At 36.3% G+C, this 27,261-nt stretch overlaps 2 protein-coding genes across 6 annotated transcripts in view; both read left to right on the forward strand.

The window, feature by feature from the left end:
- Positions 1 to 15,225: 15,225 nt before the first annotated feature.
- Positions 15,226 to 24,951, forward strand: aktip (akt interacting protein). 3 transcript variants are annotated; one of them, XM_065275781.1, is made up of 10 exons: positions 15,226 to 15,356; positions 16,530 to 16,633; positions 17,875 to 18,083; positions 18,286 to 18,350; positions 18,516 to 18,616; positions 22,553 to 22,641; positions 22,823 to 22,921; positions 23,184 to 23,291; positions 23,488 to 23,588; positions 24,067 to 24,951. In XM_065275781.1, exons 2-9 carry the CDS (start codon positions 16,592 to 16,594, stop codon positions 23,558 to 23,560), a joined length of 786 nt encoding a protein of 261 aa, XP_065131853.1. In that variant the 5' UTR covers positions 15,226 to 15,356; positions 16,530 to 16,591; the 3' UTR covers positions 23,561 to 23,588; positions 24,067 to 24,951. The 3 variants fall into 3 exon arrangements, with proteins under 3 accessions (XP_065131853.1, XP_065131851.1, XP_065131852.1); XM_065275779.1 differs by having other exon boundaries at positions 23,488 to 23,548; XM_065275780.2 differs by lacking the exon at positions 15,226 to 15,356 and adding an exon at positions 15,508 to 15,929 and having other exon boundaries at positions 23,488 to 23,548.
- Positions 24,952 to 25,733: 782 nt separating this feature from the next.
- Positions 25,734 to 27,261, forward strand: part of chd9 (chromodomain helicase DNA binding protein 9) — a 77,644-nt gene continuing 76,116 nt past the window's right edge. For 2 of the 3 annotated variants that reach the window (XM_065275783.1, XM_065275785.1), the window contains exon 1: positions 25,734 to 25,846. The gene's annotated coding sequence lies outside the window, so the exon portion shown is untranslated. Of the gene's footprint in view, positions 25,847 to 26,022; positions 26,392 to 27,261 lie in introns of those variants that run through there. The other variant, XM_065275784.2, reaches the window with a different exon arrangement.

A 27,261-nucleotide genomic window follows, 5' to 3' on the forward strand; every position in this document is an offset into this window, starting at 1 on the left:
TGAAAGAATATGCGATATCGCCCCAGCCATGCATTAAAATACAAACACACAGTCCCGTATACAGTAAATCCCATTAAGACTGTGCTGCGTTGGCTGTCCCTGTGTGTCTCTGCTAGAAGAACTGGGAGCATAAAAAGCAGCTGCTAAGAAATAAACTGTTATGATTTGCCTTGGCTTGGTTAAGTGATCCATTAAAAAAAAACCACAAATGATCATTCTTTGTCTATATCATTTTTAAACGCATTAGACACATTAAAACAAACAAAGCGAAAAATAATATGCAGTATCAAGAAATCTTTTGTTGGTTTGTTTTTTGAATGCTTTCATCTCTGCTTTCAATTCTGCCCATGTTACTGAACTGGTTGTATTCATTTAAACAGCATCTCCCCTCCAGAGAGACTTTGGATTATTTGAGAATTATTTTCAAATTGGATTCCACTTAATTTTATGTCCATGCAGCTTAAAATGATTTCCATTCAGTTTGTTTGAAGCAGTTGGGCTTTATGAGTGCACTAAGGCCAAGTATTTGCTGCCAGGCCATGTCAAAAGATTGTGTTCTTGCTATGAATTTTCATCCTTTGGTCTGTCCAACGGTGTTGGCAACTGCTCAAGCCACTAATTCACATCAGGCAGAGATAATCATAATTATGCGCACACACAAAACAAAACAACAATGAAGAGCTGGAAAGAAAAATAGGTTTGGATATTATTATTGTAAAATATAAAACCATTGTTCAGCCCCGGGGCGAAAATGCTTCTTTATCTGTATTTTTCTTTTTGCAAATTTAAAACAGATTATTTTAGTAGTTGTTACACACACAGAAACTGAAAGAGGGAGAGAACAGATGATGGAGATAAGAGGGAGGCTGGAATTGAAGAATAAAGAGTGATGTAATCTTCACTGACACTTGACTGTGGTTTACTGGGTTCTCCATTTGTTTGAATGTAGGGTGAAGGTAAAGTTGTAGTGTAATTCTGATGCCTGTATGAACTGTAATAAAATTAAAAACAGATTGCATTGTTGTTTAGTTTTTAACAACAACCCCATATGGCAGTATAAAATTGACTTCAATAAACTTTCAATAAATTCACTTTTAACCAAAGTAATGAGTTCACATGCTCATACTCTCTGGGTTATTTTCAAAATAAAAGGTTTGTACATTTTTTACCCAACGCTGGGTTGGAAATAACGCAACATATTTAGGGTGTATAATCCTGAAGATTGAGCTGAAGTCCTCTGATGCAACATTACTCAGTCTGAAAGTTAGTAAATATATGAAAGAGATACTAGAAAAAAATCACACTGAACTCACGGAAAGTCGTGCTATAGTCATGAAAATGTCATTAATTTATTTGTGTCCATGGCACGAAATGCAGCTTTTGTTCGTGTTTTGAGCATGAATGTCTTTTTTGTGTCAGTCGCACAAATTTCTATAAATAGTTTTTCGTGTCGGTGGCACAAATTTCTTTTTTGTTTCATCTAACCCCAACCTCAAGCGACAATGATCTAAAAATACGGGAAAAATTAGAAAACAATACATAAAATGACATGAAAAAGAAAGTCGTGTCACAGACACGAAAAACTATTTTTTATACATTTGTGCTGAATGACACGAAATAAACATTTGTGCTTGCACGAAAAAAAAAGCAGAATTTTGTGCCAAGGACACAAATAAATGAATCAAATTTTGTGACTATAGCACAAATTTCCGTGAGATCATGTTGAAAAACAAATGTGTAGCTGTGAATTATTTTATGTGAATGAGGTAGACAGTCCATTTAATATCATTACGACTGACAGGATGAAATAAGCATCCTCCTTCAACAAAAGTTTTTTTTTACCATTTATATACTCTACATTTAGCAGACACTTTTTAACCAAAGACCATTGCAAAAGTGCCTTTTCCATTTAATAAATACTTTTATTTATTAGGAATTTAACCTAAAATCTTGGCATTGCTCTACAGAAACCTTACAGGTTAGTGTTATCATAACCTTACTAAGCTCTTAATAGCATGATGAACAGTCGCACCTGGCCTATATACACACACACACACCACACATCTCAGTCTGATAAGTACAGAGAAAGATATGTGTCTCAGAAGACCATTTCTTGAGCTTGACTGGGTGTGTGCACGTCGATACAGGTTGATGTATGATGTATGTGTTTTTGGTACCAGTCAAAAACATCAAATCAAAACTTTGTTTTTTGAGAGCCATGTGATTCTGATGGTGAATGAACAAGAAAAACCTCTCTATCTAATGGACCTTTACTTTAAAATATTTCACCAGTGCAATCTGAATAAAATAATGATGATTCTCATATACCTCAATACAAACTGTTAAGAAATAAGAGGATTTCTCCCTCTTGAAGTCTGCAATAAAGTCTGTTATTAATTCTGAACAGTGTTTTGATTTTAACAATCCATGTAATAAAAAATTCGTACACCAGGTTGAGTGCAAACCCTTGTCTGATGAGTGATGTACAGACAGAAGAAAGGATATAAATATTATAACATACAGGTGAGGAGGGAATTGACTTTCTAATGCTTTTGGTTTTAGACCATCCTAACAGCAGCTGCTGTTTTAACAGGTTGTAAATGTGTGCTTGTTTATTATTTTAACATGAAAAAAGCCTTTAACATTGTCATTTTCCTTTTTTAGAGTGTTTACATCATCACAGCCTGTCACCTGATTTTGAGGTGATGTTATATTCTCTCTGACAAGCCTGTTTATCAGGGTTATCACATTTTGTGGTTTAGGGATGGATTACTGTACCTAGTTGAATAGTGGAGTAGTAACTGAATAGTAAATTAGTGAGTGACCGTTCATGTTTTTTTCAGCAATTCTCCTAAATTATGCTGAGGTGTTTCTAATCCAATGCTGGGTAAATATTGGACAGAACACGTGTTGTGTTATGAATAAACCTATTGTTGTTAACCCAACTATAAGTAAAAACAACATATAGGTTTATTTATTATTTATTTATCTCCACTATAGATGAGTTGTTTTAACTTATAAAATATAGTTGAAAGATGTGAACTTTATTTTTTAAGTAGTAACTCATCTCTTGTCAAAATAAATAATAGTAATTTGACATGACTTGTAAATCTGAGTTGATTCAACAAAACATTTATGGCAGCAAAGAATTTTTGGTAAACACTTTACTTGAAGGAGTGGTCATAACACTTTCATAATGAAGTAGATTTTATGCACGTTCATGACAAATGTCATTAAGGGTCATTCATTCAATTTTGTCATTTTTAATGCAAAGATTACATTATTTGACATGTCTTTGTTATGACAACTTGACATTACCAAGACAACATAACTGACAATTTTTACCAGTGGTACAAATAAAATGTAGTCATTAGTTATTAAGTGTTATACTCTGTCAAAAAGTTTTATAACACGTCATGAATATTTTTCTTGACCTCAGCTACAGTTGTACAAATATAATTTGTCATTACAATGTCATTAAGTTTTAAAACTTAAATAATTTTATAACAACGTCATGAATATTCTTAAGTTCATAATGTTTTTTAGTTTCTTCCAGGTGTTTAAGAAATAAAATCCAATAATCCAATATTAATAATTAAAATTGCTAAAATTATATTTTATTGCATTTGGAGACAGATTCACCTAAAATTAAATGAAAACAGTACAATAAGCCATGCAGCATTAGGTCCATATAGCTGGAATTACTTTAATTTCATTATTTAAATTTTTGTTCATTTTTTCTTCTATGTCAGACCATTTCAGAACCCTCTGTGTGAGGAGGGACAAGTTATTTTAGTTGTCAGGTTTTTTATGTATTGTGCACATACGTGCGGTTGAATATAATATTTTGTTGTGTCTGTTGCATTTTGTTAGGGTATTTAAAATGATTTGACATATTATTAACACTTAATGACATTTTAACAACAAGTTTAATTTGTACAGTACCACTGTGGTTGAGGTCAAGAAAAATATTTATGATGCTGTTATAAAACTAGTTGACAGAGTATTAACACTTAATTACATTTTTTATGACAGTTAAATGTAACGTTAACTCATAAAGCTAGGTAGTTTCTTAAGTTTGATAATTATTCTGCTATGTCATGTTTACAACAGATTTATGACAAGTTATGATCTATTGGTTTATGGCAAGCTGTCATAACAAAGACATCTCAACCACTGTCATCTTTGCCTTAAAAATGACATAATTGAACAAATGACATTTAATGAAAGTTGTCATAAACGTGCATAAAATCTCCTTTATGTTCATGACACCGGTCATGTCGTGATTATAAAGGTGACATATCAGTCTCATGCACACGCCTTCAAGTAAAGTGTTACCGAATTTTTTATAGTGCAGCAGAATTTAGATTAAGGATGCACACATTTACAGAACATTACAGAGCCCCTAAGGGGACATGGAGCAAAAATTATATAAAGTTTAGTTTCACGTGCGCACGTGAAACTATCGTGTGTGCACGTGAAACTATCGTGTTTAACTTTTAAAAAAAAATTCTGCACATGAAGGTTTCGCGTGAGCACATGAAACTAAACTTTATATTTTTGTATCCAAATTCACCTTTGGGGCTTGGTAATACATACTGTATTTGTTGAAATAAAAAATTTGTGCACCGTAAAAATTCTGTACCACATTAAAAATATATATTTTAATATTCATCGTTCTGCTATGTGGAAGGAAAATATACACTGTATGGTATTATATATTATGCTCTCATTACTACAAGTAAATTTGTTCAAATTGTTGAAAGGTTTATATATGAACTCACAAATCACACAGCATGACACTATTGACTTGCTTGACATTTATTCAGCTACTCACATTACTGTGTATATTCAGTAAAATCAGCAAGTTGGAGAGAATTGTTTTAACCCTGAATGTTTAACTTTGAGAAAATAAGGTATTATGACAATATGATATCAGTGATGCCTGAATTACAAAACAAGAGCAATGTTTTGGTGATGTAGGAATAATGTTGCCAGAGTCTTTCATCAAAGAGACAATGATCCTAAAAGAGAGAATTTATAATAATGCCAACAGTTTACAAAAGCCTTAAATGACACAAGTTGTCCCGACTGAGAAGTGCTTCCAGACAAACCACACACACAGAACACATAAAAACACTGCTCTATTGTTCACAGTCACTTTGGTTCCCGTAAAGTCACACAATGACACAAAGTTGTGGGTTCTAATCATCATTCCAGTTTACCCTCAAGCTCCTGGTCTCCTGGCTTTAAGCAATCCTTTGTGAAGCATGTTCTTCTGGATGAGACTTTATGTTGCTAAAAAAAGGCCTCCATTTTCCAGTTCGGGAGACACATTTTATTTCACACACCTTTAGCTCTGTAAAGCCTCCATTCTTACAGCATATGTGGATCATTGGTTTGGATCTCCACTTTATTATTATTGACCTAATTTTGCATGATATATTAAAGCTGTAGAGTGTGCAAGAGGTGTGCAATGTGAGCACAGATCTGGAAAATGAAGCTGTACTGCTCATATTAGCTTATGCTTGCAGACAACTAATGTCCAGGGGATGGGGTAGATTAGCTGCCAATTCATTATAGCCTATGTGGGCGTAAAGCCGTCTTTACTAATTGACATTATTGGAAAACTTTGTCATGTTGAATGTGTTGAGTTTAAATTAGCCCATTATTGTTACATTATAATGCATGTAGTTTTATCCTTTAATACAACACGTGTGCACATGCAATCTGCATCTTTCAGCCACGGAAATGTTACCACTTGTGTTGTGTTTAAGTTATATTAGTTGTATTGGACGGGCATTGCAGGGACAGTAATGGAGTGCTTTGCATTGCCCTGGTGTAATTATGTCATTTGTAGTTGTTCAAAGGATGTCCCCAGTTTAAAGTTCTCTTGTGGTGAGAACAAGTCAAGTCAGCGTGCCACACTGGTGAGGTCTGATAGAGAGAGACACGTCCAATATAGTGTGGTTATCTGATGACTGGTCTCTTTACTCCCTTTTGTCTCTGTCTCTTCCCTTCTCATAACTGTCTGTTGGAGATTTAAAAGCTAACGGGGTGATCCACCAGTGCCATTAAGATGTTTCAGTGTACATGGCCAAAACGGTTTGTATTTCCCTCATTTTTTAGCAGTAAGGTTGTATATGTGTGCATATTTATGAATATCTCAAATGGATAGTACACAGCTCCACATGGCTATGTGTACAGGAGATCCGTTGCTCCAATTTTAATATTCAAATGTGCGTGTGTAATGTCCAGGTGTGCATTTCTTTCTCTCCGAACCTTTGATCTCATCGTAAAGCAGACACTCTCATTAATATTCTGCGGGAGGCAAAACAGGCCATCAGGTGCGATTTGCTATTTGTTTCAGCACATCTGAGACACAGGCACATCAATACAGTACATTTCAACCCTAACAAGAACAACTGTACTGCTTTCATCCCTCTCCTCGGGTTTCCATTGTCTGCTCAATAATGAAAAGCAATTAGGTGAGTACACAAAGCCCAGCGGCCATGCTGGTTTTTTTCTCTATTCCGTCCACCTAATCCGCAGTCAAATTTCTCTGTGTTTATGGAAGGGGATGAGATTCTTACATATCCTCTGGGTCACAATCAGGACAAAGTCTGGCAGGCCGTATTTCCCATTTTGTCCGTGCTTATTTCCATCTAAATGAACGTGTTAGCCGTAACAGGTCTGTGCGCGAGCGTACGGGCACCGTCGGAGCCGGTCGTCTGAAAGCTGAAGGATATGAGAGAGGGCAGCTCAGATTGTATCTGTGGATAAATTATTCAGAGTTCAGCTTCTCTATCCAATGACCCCACTAACAGAGCACAAATTATTTAGCAAGCTGCCAGAGCGACAGGGATGCTATACACGTGAAGCACGGCCTCCATGAGCAGAATCACGGGCGTACGAGGCCACCCGGGGGAGATGGAGAGAGAGGCTTATACATATTCATCCACTGCATCAGCCCACAGATGCTCTGATTTCCTATTGTCGCTAATGTCCTATTCTCCCCAAGCATCAGGTTAGAGTAAAAGCCTTCATTAACACAGCGATCCAAATAAAGGTAATTCTTGCCTTACTTTTTAGTTTGCCTTTCGCCGATGGTCTCCGTTACTCTGAAAGAAGAGATGAACGAAGAGGTTCCTGTAGCGGGTGATAAGATGATATAGCAATGGGACTTGAACTTGTTCAGGGTTGTTTAGGGACACTGGCACAAAGCACTGTCATGGATGTCTCAGGTGTCGACTCTGTACCCAGCGTTCAACACCAGCACCTCAGAGCTGACGCATGCCAAGGGTGGTTCCTGTGTCTGAATGCAGTGTAGTCATCATTTCAGCCTAATTACTATGCCTCCTAGTATTTCAGTAGAGATTCAGTAGTGACAAAAGTAAATATCTAAAATAATAAATGTGTTTTTGCTCAATTGAGTAAAAAGCTGTGTGCTTTTATCCTAAGAGACAGTGCATTCAAATTATACTTAACATCTTATCAGTATGTTTGTCAATGGGATTCGAACCCATAGCCTTCGCTTGTTAAAGAAATAGTTCACCTCAGTTTAAAAATGAGCCCATATTTTAATCCCCCGTAAGCCGTACAAATGAATCCATGCAACTCCAGTGGGTTATAATATGTTTTTTGAACATAAATTATTTATAAGAGAAAACTATTTGTATTTTGAGTCTATTTAGCGATTGTTATGTTTGTTTAATTGATGACTCCATATCTGTACGTAAGAAGATTATTGGTTGGCTAACGTACCAGTGTGAAGTCACCATGCCACTATTTTAGATGCCTGCCTGCCTGCCTGCCTGCCTGCCTGTCTGTCTGTCTGTCTGTCTGTATATCTTTTCCATTCTCATTCCGCTGTGGTTTACAGCTATTAATGCTTAATAGAAAGGATCTATCTGAACTCTTTACAGCCCAGACTGTGAAGAGTCATTGTTTGGTCCACGTGCGTGCAGCGTGCAGTAGCAAAATCATGAGCTCAGTCCATAAATGTAAGAAATATAAAAATAACCCTAATGATTTAAAAAATAAAATCAATATTGAAATGGCAGTTTCTAACTGAAAGATACTGATCTGCTGTTGTTATAAAAAACACAAAAATGATAAAAGAAAGAAAGAGAGAAAGAGTGGAGTTAGAGGTGTTGGAGTGTGGCATAGCATAAGGTCTTGATCTTATTAGCAGTGATTGGTTTTCTTAGACCTCACACTTGGTTAAAGCTGTAATTGCCTCTGGCAGAAATGGGCCTGTAACTGTGGTGATCGAGGAGGAAAGTGCCATGCCTTTGTTTGCAGCAACCACCACATGGTGTTGTGTGTGGCACCAGCTTTAGGGAGATGATGGTTATAACTGTGGTACTGCCTCTTAAAACCATTTTAATAGGGAGTGCGTTTCACAGGCATAAGCTTTGAGGCTTGGGAAAGCAACATCACAGAGGTTTAGAAGTTAAGCCCAGGAGAGAAGCACTGAGTTAAGGATAGAGAAAGACTGTCACCTGCTGTTTACCTATTGAATTACCAAAAACAGAAAAACTGACTTACACGGACCGAAAATAAAACATAAAATTAATTCATTTTATTGTTCAAGCCTGCTCACCATGCTAATAAAAAAAATATTACTATACAAAATAAAAAACCACAGCCACACAGAGGACAGAGATTGAAAAGATTGGATTTCATTAGTATTTCATTGTATTATTTTATGAAATTATAGACAGAACTTAAGGGCCTAAAATAGTGACATCACAGACAGTGTTCCTTTAATATATTTTTTTACATTGAGCTAAGTTTAAAAATATGTGTTAACAAAAATAAATTACATATGCAACTATAAAAAAAATTTAAATATGAGAAAATGTGAAAATGTATTACCATTTTAATTACCTCATTTTTATTACAAATAAAATGGTTCCTGTAATGAGTAAATGGTAAATGTGTGGTTACTATGGTTTGATTACTAATGAAACAGAAAATATATGGTTCCTATATGGATAATTTTCATAAGGGTGGCTGTACATTAAATATTTGCGTGACCTTTAAATGCACCTCCTCTGTGCTGAGCATCATTAAGTGATGTTTAGGCAAAAGCAGTCGACTGTGGATGTCTCTCGTGTGGAAGTCGACTTTCTTTGCCTAAATCACACTTAAGAGCAGCTTTAACCAGACGAGCTCGTCGTGTCCCCACTGCGTTAAGTGTCTACTTTAATTTAATTCAATAATCCCGATAAATGAAATAAATCCCTTTTGGGACACCCATCTTTGGTTAGCGAGATAATGTGAAATGAGGTTCGGAGAGAAAAATTAGGACATTATGGTTGATTGAGCTTTAACAAAAAGAAGAAATATTAATACCGAGATATGCTTTATGTTTATAATTTTAGTTTAATAAATGGGCGCATCCGTGTGGAAAAAATAATCAGAAGGAAAATGGAAGCGAGTAGATTGTTAGGGCTTAGTTTGGGAATGAATTAGCATTTAATCCAATCAATGCAAATTGTTTTACTTAAACTTTTCATTTTATTTTGTGTCATGACTTATGCTTTGTGTTTTAACAGCGGATGAAGCTAAGTGTGCAGTTTATTTGTTGCTTAATAAAAACAAGGCATCCTGGATTTGAAAGTAATGCATAATTTTGGAAGCATCAGGGAAATGTGAATGCTTTCATCACTGAGCTCTCTGAGATAACTTTGAGGTTATTGATAATAATTTTCTTATTCTAAATAAATTACATTGCATTTCAACCTAACGTTCTCTTATGTGCATGCATGCTTTCCTTCTCCTCCATAAATACACATAGGCTAATCCTATTTACCTCTTTTACCAAGCACCCTACCTCGCATTGCCTATTACACGTTTATATAAACCTCATGTAACATTAATATTTGTTGCGTTGTTAAAGCTGGGTTATGCCATACTGCGGCAAATCCATAATGAAACGGACAAATGTGAATAAGAAAAATGAAACTGCTTTATTTAAATGCTAACTGTGCTAATAATATAATGATAACTATTAGGTTAAAAAAATGCATAAAATGCAATAATCTGCAAAGTATTAAGGATGTTCATTACCTACAGTATATATTGCATATGAATATGATAACATGTAGATCACGAGGAGATATTAAAACCACCTTACAAAAATAGTATAGCCTAAGTAAAGTGCTCATGCTCATATTGAAAAAAATATATATTAAACTCGTGCCTGCTGAATTTTGTGCTTTGATTTTTCGACTTTGTTCCTAGGAATTTCTTGGAGCTGACAATTGAGTGTTGTATTGGGGCGCCCTCTTGTGTCTGCAAACCTCTCTAATCATATTAACCACTAACTGTTCAATATTCTGAATCGGTCATATTAAGGAGTATTTCCATTATTGGGCATTATTTCCGCTATTGATTTAGACTGGCAAATATTAACGAGGAATAAATTAAACTGCTTTGTTATTTATACATCTCATCTTCCCTCAGTGTCGACAGGTGCTCTCTACTAAGTATTATTGAATGAGCTGTCCTTGGGCATCTGTTGTTTCACCAGCCCTCAGAGGTAATCACAGTAATGGACTACGAAGGTTTCTACATACGCACATAAATAAATATGTTTCCAAAGAGACTTGCTTATTGACTTTCTCGCTAATCTATCGCGTGGCTGCATCTGTTGATGGAGCTGTAGGAAGTGCAGCGGAAGGGACACGTGCAGATCGATGCCTGCAGCCAATCAGAGCGAGCGACACTGACGGTGTTCGCTCATTAAATTCCGGGATCATCCTCTGAAGAAAGACTAGCACGAAAAATGTAGGTTACAACATAATGGAAATGCAAATTTGCGCTTTGTAGAGATTATTGAAAACAATTAAATACTAATAATTATTTTAATATTATGATGATAATGATGATAAGTTAATTATGATGACAGACAGATTCTTAATTATCTATGATTTAGCTTTTGTTGTTGTTGTTCTATATTAAAAAACCTGTCTGCTGCAGAAATGTTCCACAGTATGTCATATATACAGACATAAAGAAAGCTTAGCATGACATATGAAGTGTTCCATACATAAACGTTTGTGAGTTTACACAAGGGACATTTGTTCAGATCTCTAATTTACTCCTGTTTAATATGGTGACTCCGAGACCTCCGATAAGTCACAGTGCTTTCTCTGTTCCTGCTTTTGAAGGTTGTGGCAAAGTTCCCCTCGTTTCTCCACGATCCTGTCTGAACCTCATAAGAACTCATCTGCTTCAAGACTGACAGCTCAAGGCTGCCTTTTTGGGATAACCCCTGCTGCTGAGCAATATTCATAAATTTAATTTTCAATCCTCTCTGCCTTTTATTAGTTTGGGTGTTATTAAATGAGATTGCTTCATCTTAATATATATCCAGCGCCAGAGAACGTGTCTGGGAGCCGGTACTCAAATCCAATAACATGGCCTGTACTTAGTGCACGTCTCTAATAAATGGTGGCGTGTGCAATGCATATGCGGACACAGAGCCCACATTACGAACTCACTCATTTACACTGCAGGAAATAATGCATATTCTAAAGAAACTGCTTTCCCTTTGAATCTCAAAAAAGAAGCTTGCTCTAGATCATCCAACCTAAAGAGACATCATCTACGCACTGGTTATTAAGAATTATTTGGGCCCTGTTCTTTTAGTTTAGAGTCTGAATTTACAGATACAGTACTGTTATTCTGTGTACAAATCAGTTGAGATTGGTCTTAAATAGCCATACATAAATATAACCAACTAACAACAGCGAATTAAAAGGCTTGTATGCTGACTGCACGCAATTTAATTTCATGATTATCATATATAGAGGTATAGGCTTCTAATGCTGTCATTGATTTTGCCTGCTTTTCGTGTTGACCAAATGTTAAGCTACAGGGCAACAAAACCTTAATCTAAGTAAACCGTTAGTAATAAGGATATACTAATTGGGAGTAGTAATAAAAATCTCAATGGTGAAGATATTGTACTGAGAACAAAGTCACATTATCTAAAATGACACTAGAAAGTACTTCAGTGTGCACTACCGTATGTTTGTATCGTGAATATAATTTTCTGTCTTACAAACCTATTCATTGTCAGAAAAACTGTCACTGGGTGGTACTTTTAAAAAGTACACCTTATTTGCACCTTATGGGGCAGTAATTAGACTAGTCCTACACAAAAATAAATGTAAGAGCTCTCCAAACTGAAAACTGCACTGACATATCTTAAATAAATCAGTGCCCTTTGTTTTGCACACAAGTAATGTTTTTAGTAAGGCATGTTTGTTAAAACTAGTTATATTTTACTAAGGTCTAGTCCTTGCTTATAAGTCGCCCCAAAGAGTTCATATTAATACCTCAGAGGTATATATTGGTATTAAATGTATACATATCTGTATACATATTAGGACTTTTTTAAAGGGCACTGCCCTAGTGACAGCTTTTTTACATTTTTTTCTGAGTGTAAATACAGTAGCTTACCAATGTAGCTTATTATAATGCACATAAGTGCTCTAAACATGCAAGCACAATTTTATACAAAATACATTTATTGTAAAAGACATTTATTGTTATGTGCTATTGCAAATGAAGAACAGTACATTGTCTCCCCCCTTTGCCTACACCAAGTCACAGCAATCTCTCTGTTTCTTTCTACCTTCTCCTTCTCATCTGCATCACAGGTTCTCTATCTGTTCCTGTAAAGGTTGCAGCTTAGGAAAGCTTAGCATGCTCTGTAAATGACCTTTGCTTTTAATATGAATATTTCTCTTTCATTATTACTATCATATAGTAAAATCTATGCACATGGTCGGGCACAATAGATCTTCTTTTTATTATTGCAGTAAAATGCCAGCCAGGTAGTGTAAGGGACTTCCAGCCCAGATTATTTGCTTCTCCATGTACCCTTGCTCCCTTAACCACCTCCTGACAATGAGAATTAATATGCGTACAGTTCTACTCTCTCTATTGCTCTCTCTGTCTCTCTCTCTCTCCGTCTCTCTCTCTCTCCTTACTAGAGTTCAATAGGCAACTTTATCAGGGGGAACATTATTGAGAGCTTTGCCGAGAGCTTCTTCATCACACTCACATCTGAGCCTGCCCAACACTTGTCACTGTCAATCACAAAGTGATAATACACTCAAGATTTCCTCATTTGGTTTAATAAAATCTCCAGGCTTATTTGAACTGCAGTCATTATAACAAATAATTGCTGCATTGAGGTGCTAGCCGGGCCATAGCCTAAGGGATAAGACAAGACTATTGCTCTGTGTGGGACTTAGTTGATGTTTTTTTTTCTTCTCTTGCCTATACCCTCTCTCCCCAGTCGTGCATATTCCAACAATGAATATTGCATCTGAATCCAGCTCTGGCTTTCTTATTCAAACTAACATTGTTATTACTTATTATCTGGACGAGAAGTCATTCGTTCTGCCTCCTTTATGGCTTTTGCTGTCATGACATATTTCACTGGGGGGCTGCCAATTGCAATTTTTAACTGTCATTTAAACCAAATTGCAGATCAGAATGAGCAGGTCTTCTGGGTCTCTGAAGAGAAGTACAGTGATGGAGAGGATGAACACAGGATTTTCTTCATCTCCAGTTTCAACACAATGGCCTTCTGAGGATCTGCTTTTGATACATTAATCAATACAAACAAAAAGAGACAAATCAACATTAGAGGCTGTTCTCATTAGCCATTTTTTTAGGAACCGAATCCTTTTGCAAAACATTCTGGATATTATCAAAACCATTTCAAAGCATTTCTGAGCTAATGTGCAAACTTAGGAAAAAGTGTCAAAGTTTTATTGTGTCAAAGAAAATGAAGCAAAACATAAATATCTATCTGCTAAATTCTGGCAGATTTATATTGTTATAATGTGTAAGATGCCACGTCATGCACATTACATTCACATATCAATCATTTTTACAGCAGAAAAATATTAAAAGTTCTGTGTTGTCAAATATTTCTACTCAACATCAGGCTTCCCATTATAAAGATTATGTTGTATACAGTGTTGCTGGGTTTTTTTTCATGTTATTTTATGCCCAGGTCAGAAAGAAAACAAATCCTTAAAATTAGGGAAGCCACGTGCAATCACATGTTGTGTTTAACTTTACATTTTCCAAACACAACTGGAATCAAGTAAAATTCAGTTAGTTTTCTGTCATCAACATTTTTAATTGAATTTGTCATGAGAGTCAATGACCTTGCATTGTTTACTGGCTGCATAGTGAAACCAAAAGTCAATTACATTTATTAACAGACTGTGCTGAAAAACAAAATAAAATCAGATAATTAAACAATAATTAAGTCAATAATTAGCTTGCACTTTCAGTCTTGGACAATGTCATTTTCCTTAATTAGATAAATCGGTGAAGCAATAAATTAGCTTTTTCTTTTTCTCTATGTCCCTCATAAATTATTATTGGGCATAGCCATCAATCAATCAATCAATCAAACAAACATCGCTTATTAAAGATTACAGAGCAGTCAAGCAAGTAAGAAGGCAAAGTTAGTATTACAAAACATTTTAATATTCTGTTTTTTACATTAGGCCTACTCATATGATCTTGTAGACTACTATACTGTCTGTCAGTATCTACAGTATGTTGAGTGAGTAAATGCTTGGTTAATACATTGCTATTGATAATTGCATTTGCACTACTGTCATTCAGAGGCAGTCAATTAGGTCGATTGTTGAGTTCGCAATTCTGAGCATGTGACTCCCCCTTTTGTCCCATCGGGGGCATTACAATAACAATCAAACTGTTCAGCAATAATGGTTCTTTAATTTTTTTTTTTTTACCTTAATCCTTATTAATATAACATGCATGACGGTAATGAATGTACACAAACTAATAACGATACAGCATTAGAGATATATCCAAGCATTTCTTATAATAAATGCAATAATCTGTTTGGCATGCAAACTTTCATTAAAACATTCGGTATATCTCGGAAATGTAATTAATTAAAGTGAATATAAAACAATGTACAGCATTTCAATGCGTTTTTAGAGTTTATATTATTATATCAAGTTTCTTAAATAATTAAATAAGTTTAGTTAACTTTAATGTACACTGGCAGTCTTTCAACGCAATAAAGCTACCTGTTTATTATATAAATATGTATTTATTGTTATACACCAATGGAAGTCTCCTATCAATTTTACATTAAAGCTTAAGTAGAAGGACCAATCCAAACTCAGTACCTTGCTGTAACATGATTGACAGGGAAATGTACTAATAGAATCTCTCGTGCGTTTCTATTAGCCAATGGCAGGTAGCTCGCACATTCCTTGCGGTTAGGGTGGATACTCTATATTTTAAAATGTGTGAAATGTCCTGAGGTTACCGTGGTGAGTTCTCTAACTCTTCTTTTTATTATTAAATTCTTCATTAATATGAACGGTGATATTCCCGTGAATGTCATACTCTAAGATAAAATTTGCAACCCGTACCAGTTAAAATGATCAACTCGCGAGACCGAGCTCTAGATAAATAGTGTATATAGACTTTAACAGCTATTACAACATGCTTGTGGCACTTTTGCGACACACTGTGAGATTGATGTAATAAACTGTTTTCCATCTTAAATGCCCGGTATCTAACAAATTATATTTGTTTTCTAATCGTTGACCAGGAGAGATTTAACCTTGTGGATCGCTCTTTTGAATTTCTGATAGGGCGCCGGGCGTGTCAATCACACTAAGAGCCAATTGCAGTGTCTCTCTTGTGTTTATGTTCCGCCTTTTCCTGTCAAGTTAGTGTGCAGTGCGTTAGGTATTTTCGTGAGATTGTTCAGATAACGGCTTCGACGGCTGTTTAAATGATCGTATACAGGAAAAACTAGTCTAAATCAAACTAATTCATAACCGGATAAGTTGCCCTGTAACATGTCTTCTTCAGCTAGGTCACATCGTTTGGCTCGGGTAAGTAAAAACCCATTAGCTACAGATGTTTTCTTGCTACAAGGCTAGTCACACGTCGTGACAGACAGTAACTTGAACTCCACTTAAAAGGCTGCAGTGCATACTAAACCACAGAGCCTTTATTAAAAGCTACATTTTACTCATCACCATATTAAGCTGTCTGTAGTGGGTGTCAAGTTGAAATAAAGGCAATGATGCTTCGTAAAAAGTAGTAGCCCTAGTTTCTGGTTAAGGTGGTTTTTCTAGTGTCAAGTTTTAACTTGTTTCATGTCTTTCATGACCCTATTACTAAAGCTTTCCTTACTATGGTCGTAATTTTATCGATTTTTCGTATGAGCTTTATGTGGACCTGGACCCGTTTACAAAAACCCATATTTGGTAAAATAATCAAAAATTTCTTTCCACACAATTATTAATGTCTTTTAATGACTGTAGAGACGGGTGTGTGTTGTACATTGGACCAACAGTTGACGTGCTAGTGGGGGATTGGATTGCCACCAGCTGCCATACAGCATCAGGTTGCCTACTGTGTTCTCCAAATGTCCAGACTCTTAACAGCATTTTTATTTCTTTCTCCTTCACCCTTCTTTTCCATCATAGTAAATTCTTTGGATGCCACTTAAAAGTGGGCAAGCACACGCCTATCGAGAGCTCAATGAGTAATGAACACATTCTGGAGCATGTCGACGAACGTTGGTCGTAAGGTAAAGTATGGCTGTACACCTGTGTGAAATATTGCACACAGAGGACAAGCATAATTGACTTTCTGACATTTCGGTTATTTGTGGCCTATTTAATTTCTGTGTCTGTGAGTCTTCAAAGGGTTATTAGTCCTTATTTAGCATCTAGTTAGCAACCCATATAAAAATCCCAAAGGGAACCCATTGTGAATTAATCTTCTGGGTTGGCCTACAAATTGACATTGTCTAAACAGCTCCTTTGTTCTCCAATAGCTCTCACGTTGTTAACTGTAAGGCAGTCATCTAATTTAGCAGATTAGGAGATACGGTTGTACTGCATGTCCATGCAGACTCTGCCCAGGTTAAGTGAAATGGGCTGCTTGACAATATGTGACTTAAACCAGTTATGTGGGAGGCTCAGCTTTTAAATGTGATTTTGCATCGATCATTCACTGGATGGTAAAGCTTCATAATGACAGTTTAAGACTACAGACTCATATAAAAATGCTGCTGATTTATTCTAGCATTTATACCACTTTATCTGATAACACTGCAGTCAGCTTAAGATCTTGACAAAAGAAACCGTAAACCACAAAGTTGCTGTCCTGGGTTTGACATGAAGTCACAGCTGGTATATAGGTGTTACATTCAGCTGTTTCCTCATAAATGCTGAATCATTAACAGACTAATTGCTGTAGACATTTGATCTAGCTTTAAGTGTGAAGTGTGAACGTACTGTTGCACCAAGTACATCATAGGTTAAATTTTCATTAAAGGAAAAGTTTAGCGAAAAATGAAAATTACCCCATGTTTTACTCACCCTTAAGCCAATCGAAATGACTATCACCTTTCAAACAATGGGGGTTATGTTAGAAAATGTCCTGGCTCTTTCAAGCTTTATAATGGTTGTAAATGGTGCCACTAATTTTGAAGCACCAAAAAGCCCATCCATCCTTTACACAAGTAATCCACACGGCTCCAAGGGGTCAATAACGACCTTCTAAGGGTAATCGATGTGATTTTGTAAGAAAAATGTCCACTATGCAAAATATCATCTTTATTGTTCTACTTAAGAAAAAATGTCACTAACATATCGGATTGCCTGATTTTTAAATGTATATTTAGCCACTTATCAGGCTAGTGATCTATGCAATGGAAATGTCTTTACTGCAACAGTCCTAATCATTGTGTTTCTCAGTCTTTGTACTGTGGGTCTATTTATTTACATTCTTAAGTAAATAAATATAATCTTTGTATGTTTGCAGAGATCTGACAGTGAGGAGAAGAGTGGCCAGGGAGAGCAGAGAGCTAGTCCAGCTCGTCCCCCATTTGGTAAGAAGCAGCTTCCCTCCATCCCGAAAAATGCTGTCCCCATCACTAAAGCTGCCTCACCTTCAAACTCTGCACAGTCAGCCAATGGCACCCATGCTTCATATGGGCCTTTCTACTTGGAGTACTCACTGCTTGCTGAGTTGTAAGTGTCGCTCTATTCTTCAAATACATGTGGGTGATGTGAGTAAATGTGCAGGATTGTAGGTTTCACAGAATTGTTGGGCATGGGTGTTGGGTTTTAAATTAGATTTAATTATATATTTCAGATTGCATTAAACCATGTTTAAAACAACTTGCCTATTCAATACCTGAAATTGATCTTTGTTCTCTTGTCTTCATTGCAGCACGTTGGTGATCAAGCAAAAGCTCCCTGGCATCTATGTACAGCCTTCATACAGATCAGCATTGAGTAAGAACCAAGTATTTCTGTTGTAATGTGTTCAGTTTTGTCTATGGAACAACAGCACAGATCTTAGGAAACTTTGTTTAGAGTTATGGATGTTTCAGTTGAATTATCATTTATCAAAAGTATGGCTGCTGATGTGTTATCAAGTATCCTCCAATGTTTTTACAGTGTGGTTTGGGGTGATTTTCATTCGACATGGCTTGTACCAAGACGGTGTGTTTAAGTTTACAGTGTACATTCCTGATAACTACCCAGATGGAGACTGTCCTGTGAGTATAGTTTTTTTTTTTCTGTAATATAACGGTGCAAACTTGTCACCGTTCGGCAAAATACGCTGTTTTGGATCCAAAATGGGTCATTCTTGTGATTCATCTAGATCCGATGAGTTTGGAGAAGACCCTTGATTATTAAGTTTATGTGTACTGAATAATATAAAATACTAATTTCTGTAACACTTTACAATAAGGTTATATTTGTTCACATTAGTAAATGCATTGTCTAACATGAACAAACAATGAACAGTATAGTTTTCAGCATTCTTATGTTATTCATGTTAGTTCAATTCAATGGCGCATTAACTGATGTTTTAAATTTAAATAATAATAATAATAATATTTGAAAATAAAAATAATAAAAAGGTAAAAATGAAAATAGTATTAATTGATAGTATGACCCAAGTAGTGCCATTTGCTTATTCGATCATTCTTTAATCAATTGATCTTGTTGTGTCTGCTCTCTACTTTAATCTGCTGATTTTCTGGCCTCATTAAAAATAACATGAATTAAAACTGTAAATTGTAAAATAAAGTTTTTCAGGTTTAACTTTTGGTTGCTACGAATATATTTTTCTTTGTTCTCACTGTCTGTGGCTAGCACCTTTTGCATTACATTACATTACATTGCATTCTGAAGCAGGACAAAAGGTAAGGCATGTAAATGACTGTACCTTTAGCCAAATTCACATTTACACTGTGTCTTATTTGCTTATTTGTTTAGTGAAACTTTCTAAATTGTTAATCCTTACATTTAAAAGACTTTTAGATTAAATATTTTAATCATTACAAATTTAAAGCTCTAAAGCTGGGCGTACACGGTGCGAATTCTGACGGTCGGAACGTCGTGAGCTCTCGCACACGACACGAGTGAGTTTATACGAAAATAATTCGGACGCAGTCACACACGACAAGATTTTACTGTACGACTTGACGAGTTCTGACGTAGGCATTTTCACACCTGTGAGGATGAAGTAGGCTACCTTTCGTTGTGGCAGAATGTACAAAAAATAAAACAAAAAGAATAGGGTAAAGATATTGGCGTAGTATATAAAACAGCCTGGAATTTCTGATCTTTAGAATTTCTATTTATGCATTCCGAAATTGCAATATAGGTCTGCTGTGGCGGTGAAGGAATTTCTCTGGCAGTGATTGTTCGTGCTAGCGCATATGCGGTTTTACCGTCTTAATATATCATGTTTTTAGTGCCAAGTAAATATCTATATTGCTATTATTAATGTTACATATATTGTTGCTTTTTTATAAATATGACCGTTCAAAAAACACATTCAGTGGGCCTATTTATTTATTTGTAAATGCAGAATGAGGAGCAATGAGGTAAAACGCAAGCTAACGTTACACGTCTTTCCCTTTATAATTAAATTATTAAGACAACACATCTATAGCCAAATATTAATTTGTAAAACGAAAATAATTTAATTTAATATAAGCACACTGTCTAGGCTTGTTATGTGCAAATGTTCGGTCAATGCGGTGTCTTGAAGTAAAAGTGAGACCGCAGCATTTATGCTCCTGTAACTGCACAAAATAAATGCCATACAGAAGGCATTGCATATTAATATAGGGCATTTTCACAGTAGGCCTATGTAAATTAATACATAGCAATACAAATATAGTATGAAAACAAATTAATCATTATTTAAATAAAGTTTCAGAGATAGCCTACATTTTTAGTCATTTAAATGTTCTCATCATTTCAAAACAAGCTAAGGCTACCATATAACTTACACTGGGCTATATCATTTGTTTCTTTGGTCGAAAATATGTAAAAAAAATATATATATGTGTGTAAAAATACAGAACAAGCTCACTTGTTAAAGCAGAAGCTCCATAATAAGATGGGAAACATCGTCTCCGCATATGATCATCATGTTTATGTACTCTCTCAATAAATGCATATCTTAGCCTATTAAACATGGACATTCCGTTGCTTTTTTCTGTCGCGACAGCCCTTTTAATATCCAATCATTTATAGAACTACAGCAACTTTGGCACAGCTTGGATTACACAAAAATTGCGACATTCATTGTACATCCTGTACTGTTTAAACCAGTGGTCTCTGCACGGAGTCTAATAATTTTTATATTTATTTATTACATAATTTAGTTGGCTTATTTTATGTTTACATTGTAAATAATGATAAAACATATTAACAAGTAAAGAAAAATCAACAAGTAAAACAAAAAAGTTTTAATATCAAAAAGCCTCGTTTAATGCATTGTGGTAGCACTTATCAGAACAGCGGTATAGCCTAAAACAACTACACTCTCTCCTGTTTCCACACACATCCAAAGCTGTGACCCGACATCACAAAAACACGTATGACAGGTTTTTTCAGGCAAAGAAGCTGATCAAAAGGTCGTCACTGAAAGGACCTGTCATATTTGTCATGATGTCCGGTAACCGGAGTGTGTGTGTGCGCGAAACATAGCCAGCTATAGAGTAGTCATCAATATTTGAGGTAGCAGTGCTACATTTGTCTTTCTTCTTCTGCTTTTTGTACATTCTGATTGGTCAAATTCAAGTGCTTTGCCAGATCGTCTCGTACACCCGCACCAACACTACGAATTTATACCGACAGCTCCCGAACTTTTTTGACATGTTTAAAAATTATCGGGAGGTCGTAAGGTGCTCGTAACCTGCTCGGCTCGGCTCGTAATTCCTCTCACACGGTGCGAGCCGCGACCATACGACCATGAACGATTTGCTCCCGAGGAAAAAAATCGCATGCGAGCCCCTACGACAGCAAAAATCGCACCGTGTACGCCCGCCTTAACAGATTTAAAAAAAATCTATGTATATTACCCCAGGAACACCTACTATGAAGATGTATGCTTTTGTTAACCTCACAAGTTTGCACCCCTGGACGGAAACAAACATTGCATTAAAGGTCCCATTCTTCCTGATCCCATTTTTCAAACTTTTAGTGTGTTTTGTTGCTGTTAGAGCATAAATAATACATGTAATTATAAAGCTCAAAATTCAATGCCAAGCGCTATATATTCTTTAACAGAATTCCCCTTTCAAAGCCTATAGCAAACGGCCCGTTTGGACTACAGCCCTATACTTCCCGGTTGAATGATGTCAGTAAGAGTTTTTTGACTAACCTCCGCTCACAGAAATACATCAGTCGCTAGCTTTGGCTCAAACGGCTCCGCTAAGCTGCTGTCGAATCACAACACACTAAACAAAATACACAATAGGAACTCATTACCTATTTCTGAAGGAGGGACTTAATTGAACAAGGAAGGCATCAGCCCGTTTTTAGGACTTTTTAGGAGATAAGTAAATTTTCTTCAAAATAATGTGTTTTTTTACACACAAAACATGAACACATGTTATATTGCACACCACAAACACAATCATAGCTTCAAAAACACAGGAAAAACGGGACCTTTAAAATAAAATTATTCAAAGTTATCTTACTTTTGGCCCACTTTTTCAGCTTTTTTTAAAGATGATTTTCTAGCAGGGATACAGGGTGCTCGCCCTTATGCAAATTTCTGCAAAAACAACAAGCTATCGTCTGACAGAACTTAAGGCAATGTGTATGTAAAGAAACTGAATACAACAAAAGGTAGTGTTATATAATAAATCCTGTTCTGGATAAGGATACATTTTCCTGAGCGTGTCCGATCATAACTTTATTTAAAGCTGGTAAGAAATACACTTTTAAAATGAACTTGGATTTTTTATTTTTATTTCCCCATTATAAATTTAAACCCAGATAAGATGAGTGGTTTGTAGTCCATCTGTCTTGTTACAATTGATAAACATTGTTTCAGTGTTAAAAAGGCAAAATATCATGTAGAATATGGACTGTGGCCATGTCTGTTTGTCCTTGCAGTTTGCTTTCATTAGATGTGCTGATCTGTGTTTTCTACTGTTTGGGATTCATTCATGTCGCTTTAGAGAGTTGTGTTCGACACCCCTGTTTTCCACCCGCTAGTGGACCCAGAGTCTTGTGAGCTGGACGTAAGGAGAGCTTTCACTAAATGGAGGTTTGTATTAAAGTACAACTTGGTTTTAAAGTGTGAAAGTTTGTGTATTTTGTGGCTAAGGAATGTAATATAATTTCTAATCTTGCTATGGTGCATTTATGTGGGCAAACCCATGTCTTCTCTCACATTTCATGTAGACAGATTTGATAATTTCCTTTTTTTAATCTTTCATGCATTGCAGGCGAAACCACAATCATATTTGGCAGGTCCTTATGTATGCACGCACAATCTTCTATAAGATCAACACCATGGACCCACTCAACCCAGAAGCTGCAGTGCTGTGAGTATTGGGTTCTGTTAAATAATAATTAAATACTTTGTCAGTTGTTGCTTGTGTTTGTCTTACAAATTTAAGAAAAATGCTTTTTTTACTTTTTAGTGTATTTGACTGAAGTGAAATGGTATTGGTGCATACTTGGTCCAAACTTGGAATTCACCCCCATAATTCAATTATCTATATCTGTCTCCCCGTATTGAGGTTGTTTATGTCTGTTACTACTCATCATTTATTTTGTTAACCAACATCTAAATTTTCTGTGCAGGTATGATAAAGATATCCAGCTTTTTAAACGAAAGGTGGTAGACAGTGTCAAGCTATGCAACAGTCACCTGTTTGACCAGCCCAAGATAGATGATCCTTATGCAATAAGGCAAGAAACAAGTTTGCATAGTTTCCACAACAAACCAACAGATATGAACTCCTTTGTATAATTCTTTTATAAAACTTGTTTTACTGAAAATGAAACCAGTAGCTTGTGCTGTTCAGTAAGGTTAAAAATCAACACAACAGAATAGACGTTGGCTTACTTGTTGTTTCACTTCAGATGTTTGTATTTCTCTTTCTAGCTTTTCCCCATGGAATCCAGCAGTACACGAAGAGGCAAAAGAGAAAATGTTTGCACATAAAGTGAGTGTGTGACGCTCTCCTGACTGCTCCCCAAAACCAAGTAAAAACTGGCTTCTTCCTGGTATCTGATGCATGCTTCATTGTAAAGCTTTTGAGCTTGTGTGTTTGACATGTGGAATGTTGTGCAGCTCTTTTCCTTTCCCATTTCCTATTGTGCTGTGCAACCTTAAGCCAAATTATGCTTCTGATTTCTATTTGGGGATCAATCTTGCATACAAGTACATGTCATGTTAATTTCTTCATCAGCAGGTCCTCGTGGTCTGTCTGCATGCGGCCCAATTTTTGTAACCTGTGCATATAATTTACACAAATGCATATGACTGAGTGCACCATTGACTGACAAAAGCAGTCATAATGCACACAGATGTATGGGTTACTTATGAAATGCACGATCATACAGGCAAAAATTAAAACGTACCTTAAGCTTTGGTAGTCTTGTTCGCAAGTGTGAATTTTTTTTGAAAATGTGAATGGTACTCTTCATGCTTGTGTCCAATGGTCTCCTCTTTTTGTTATAGAGACGACCGGAAGATTGCAACAAAGGATCACAGGTGTCTGGACTGTCTTGGGTAAAGCCTGGCTCTATACAGCCTTTCAGCAAAGAAGACAGCCCACTTCAGACATGAACCTTCAGTCCTTCAGAAGGGTGCCATCATGCTGTGGCTGTACCGAAACACTTCAATTAAACTCTGATGCGGTTCTATGAACTTTAACTCGCTCGGCTTTAAATTTTGGTTTAAACTGCTATGTTAACATAAGAACTGTAAAACTTTTCCAGTGTAGATCTAAAGACTCCACCCGTTCATTATGATGTTGAGGCTTGAACACGCTGATGGAGCGGATTTTGTTCTTGTCGATACTGTTACTTGCACATGTTAATGTTTTCAGGCACAACAGACCACCTCACTTGTTTGTGTAGGTCATGGTCTTGATGGTAAACTGGTTTTTAGCAAAAAATTTGACTAATTTAATTTTTCTTTCCCTACCACCTTGGTTAATGGTTTAATGATTTGTTTTTTTTGTGTATATAATTTTTTTTATTCTATGTAATAAAATCCTGTGTATGAAATCATTATAATGTAAAATGCAGAGCAAAACGTATACTTCATTAAGACACTAAGTTAATCCTTATCGTTCAGAAATGTAATTCACTTTGTATCATAATGGCTTGAGGGTTTGATTTGTAAATAGTGGAGTAATGAATACAGTAAAATTAATGGCCTCTGTAGTTGAGCCCATAACTCCCATTTATTTATGTAGAAATTTACTTTTTTTTTGTGAATTTTAGATTTTTTGTTGTGGTTTTACAATGCCTATTTTATTTTAAGCATTTTCAGAAGAGTTTAAAACTTTTTTTAATCAGTTCAAGACAAATAAATGCATAAACTTAAACTGGTCTTAAAGGTGTTGTCAATATTGTATGCTTAAAGGTGACATTTGCAATTAAATCTGTAATATATTTATAAGTATAAATTATGACATGCTTGGGTATTTCTTCAACTGTTATGAAATTTAGATCCAAAAACAGAAATGGGTTACCACAGTTTTATTTGTTAAGGTTATTGTTCACATTATTGCCACTGCATAAGCTAAATTGCATTTAATCTTGAAACATTACATTAAAACTACATGACTTGTGTTTTTCAACTTAATGAAACTTATTTTAAAATGTATTCTACTTTGTGTGTCAAAAAAGTTCTGGTATGCAAAACTAAAAATTATTTGGTATAAATGAAAAAGTTGAAGCTTAAGGGTTGAGAGGGATTTTATTATACACGTTCAGCACGCACCAGTTACTGTATTTATTGTATCAGTGTTGACAAGCAGTAGTTCCCAAAAGATCCGCCAGAGGTGATCAAATATCAGAGGCACCGACAGAAACTTCTTTCCTCCCTCCGCCTCTCTACCAAAGGCAGTTTCACATCAATGTAAAACACACGCTGATTGGCTGGCATTCCGGCTCGGCCATCTTGTTTATGAACTGTCTAACTTTCTATATAGCGAGTTTAAAATTATCTAACGATTTCTAATAAGCATTTTATAAATAGAGTATGGGCATTTATCAAAAATCTGGCTTAGGAGTCGGACAGGTGTACCATTCATACGTAAAAACAAATTCAACTTCGACCAATCACAGACGACTTAACAAATATGCAAATACGTGTTTTATCATCATCTACGTCAGCAACGCTGGAACCGCTGAGGTCGCCCAGCAGCGATATCAACTACGCCAAAAACTTCGCTATTTTATTCCTCCATAAATGTTCGCGTTCTGCCGCAGGATTTATCTTCATTTGGGTAAGTTCGTTTATTTCTTTCTTCTTCTGGTCTAATGAGAGTGTAGATGGTATTAGAGTGCGACAGTGCAGAAACTCAGGTGGCTGTCAGTCCTGATGAGAGGGAGAGAGACAGTGAGAGAGTGACAGAGAGTGAGAAACAGAGAGGGAGAGCGTGACGTTCAGCAGCCTGAAGGGAATCCCAGTCTGGATGAAACGTTGTGTGCTCGCGGCACCTGAACTCGGGCTCACTATCACGATATGAGCTCCACGTGAAAGTCACGGACATGGACACCGCTGGGTTTCCAGCACAAGGTGGTTCTGAACTAACAGCGACCGAATACACTTCGGAAAGTGGACCAGATCGCTGCCTCGTTTCGACGAGGAGGAATACAGCGGGACAATAACAGTTTTTATTTCAAGCGATGATCATGTTTCTTCGATGTTTTGACAAGACATGAGGACACAAGCGTGTGATGTTTAAAGTTGGAAGTGCTGTTTAAAGTGGTTACAGCGCTGAAAAACGTTTACCGGGGATGTTCTGGATGATTTCGTCTGTGTTGGAGTGTAAGTTAGTTTGATTTTTCAGCACACATGTTATCAGGGAAGGACGAAGACAGGTGAGAGTATAGGCTTGGCTTTAAGTTTTCTGATCCTTACATCAGTGATGATGGATATACAATGGCACGTTCATTTCTATCATGTACTGAATGATATACCATGATGCACCATGGTATTTATATAGTATTGCAAGGTATTTGATTCAAATGTACCATTTAACATGGCTAAACAACCATGGTTGTACCATTGAACTTTCTTCTAAGATTCAGGCCTCTTTTGGGTATCCTGCTGTCCGGCGGTGTATTTGTTGTATGGTGAGACCTGTAGGTAAACCAGTGCCATAAAAATAGTGATAATGGCTGCCAACATGGTCGTCAACAACTCTGATTTGCTTTCCGGAGGAATCTGACAGGTCTTCTTCCCAAACACCTGACTGCTAGTAGCTCTCCGTACTGAAAGATCCAGCAAAGACCAGCATAAGCTGGTAGCTGGTCCTTCAAGCCTGGCAAAGCTGGTCAAGCTGGTGAGTCAGCTGGTCTTCCAGCCTGACCAGCTAAGTCCAGCAAGACCAGCTTAAAAGGTGACCAAAACACAGCTAGACCAGCTTGCTACACGAGCAAAACCAGCTTAAATCAAGCTGGGAGACCAGCTAAAACCAGCTCACCAGCTTATGCTGGTCTTAGCTGGATTTTTCAGTAGGGCTGCCGCTGTAACGCACCAACGAGTGTTGTTTGAATTTAACCTCCAGTTTATCTATGTAAACTAGCTTCTTTGTACAGTACTACATGTACTACAAATTTTTTTACCCACACAGCCCTTGGCAATATAGATTTGTTTAGTTTTTTTGTTGTTTTTGGTTTTTTGAAGTAGCACAGA

The sequence above is a fragment of the Paramisgurnus dabryanus genome, chromosome 2, assembly GCF_030506205.2.
Source record: "Paramisgurnus dabryanus chromosome 2, PD_genome_1.1, whole genome shotgun sequence".
NCBI lineage: Eukaryota > Metazoa > Chordata > Actinopteri > Cypriniformes > Cobitidae > Paramisgurnus > Paramisgurnus dabryanus.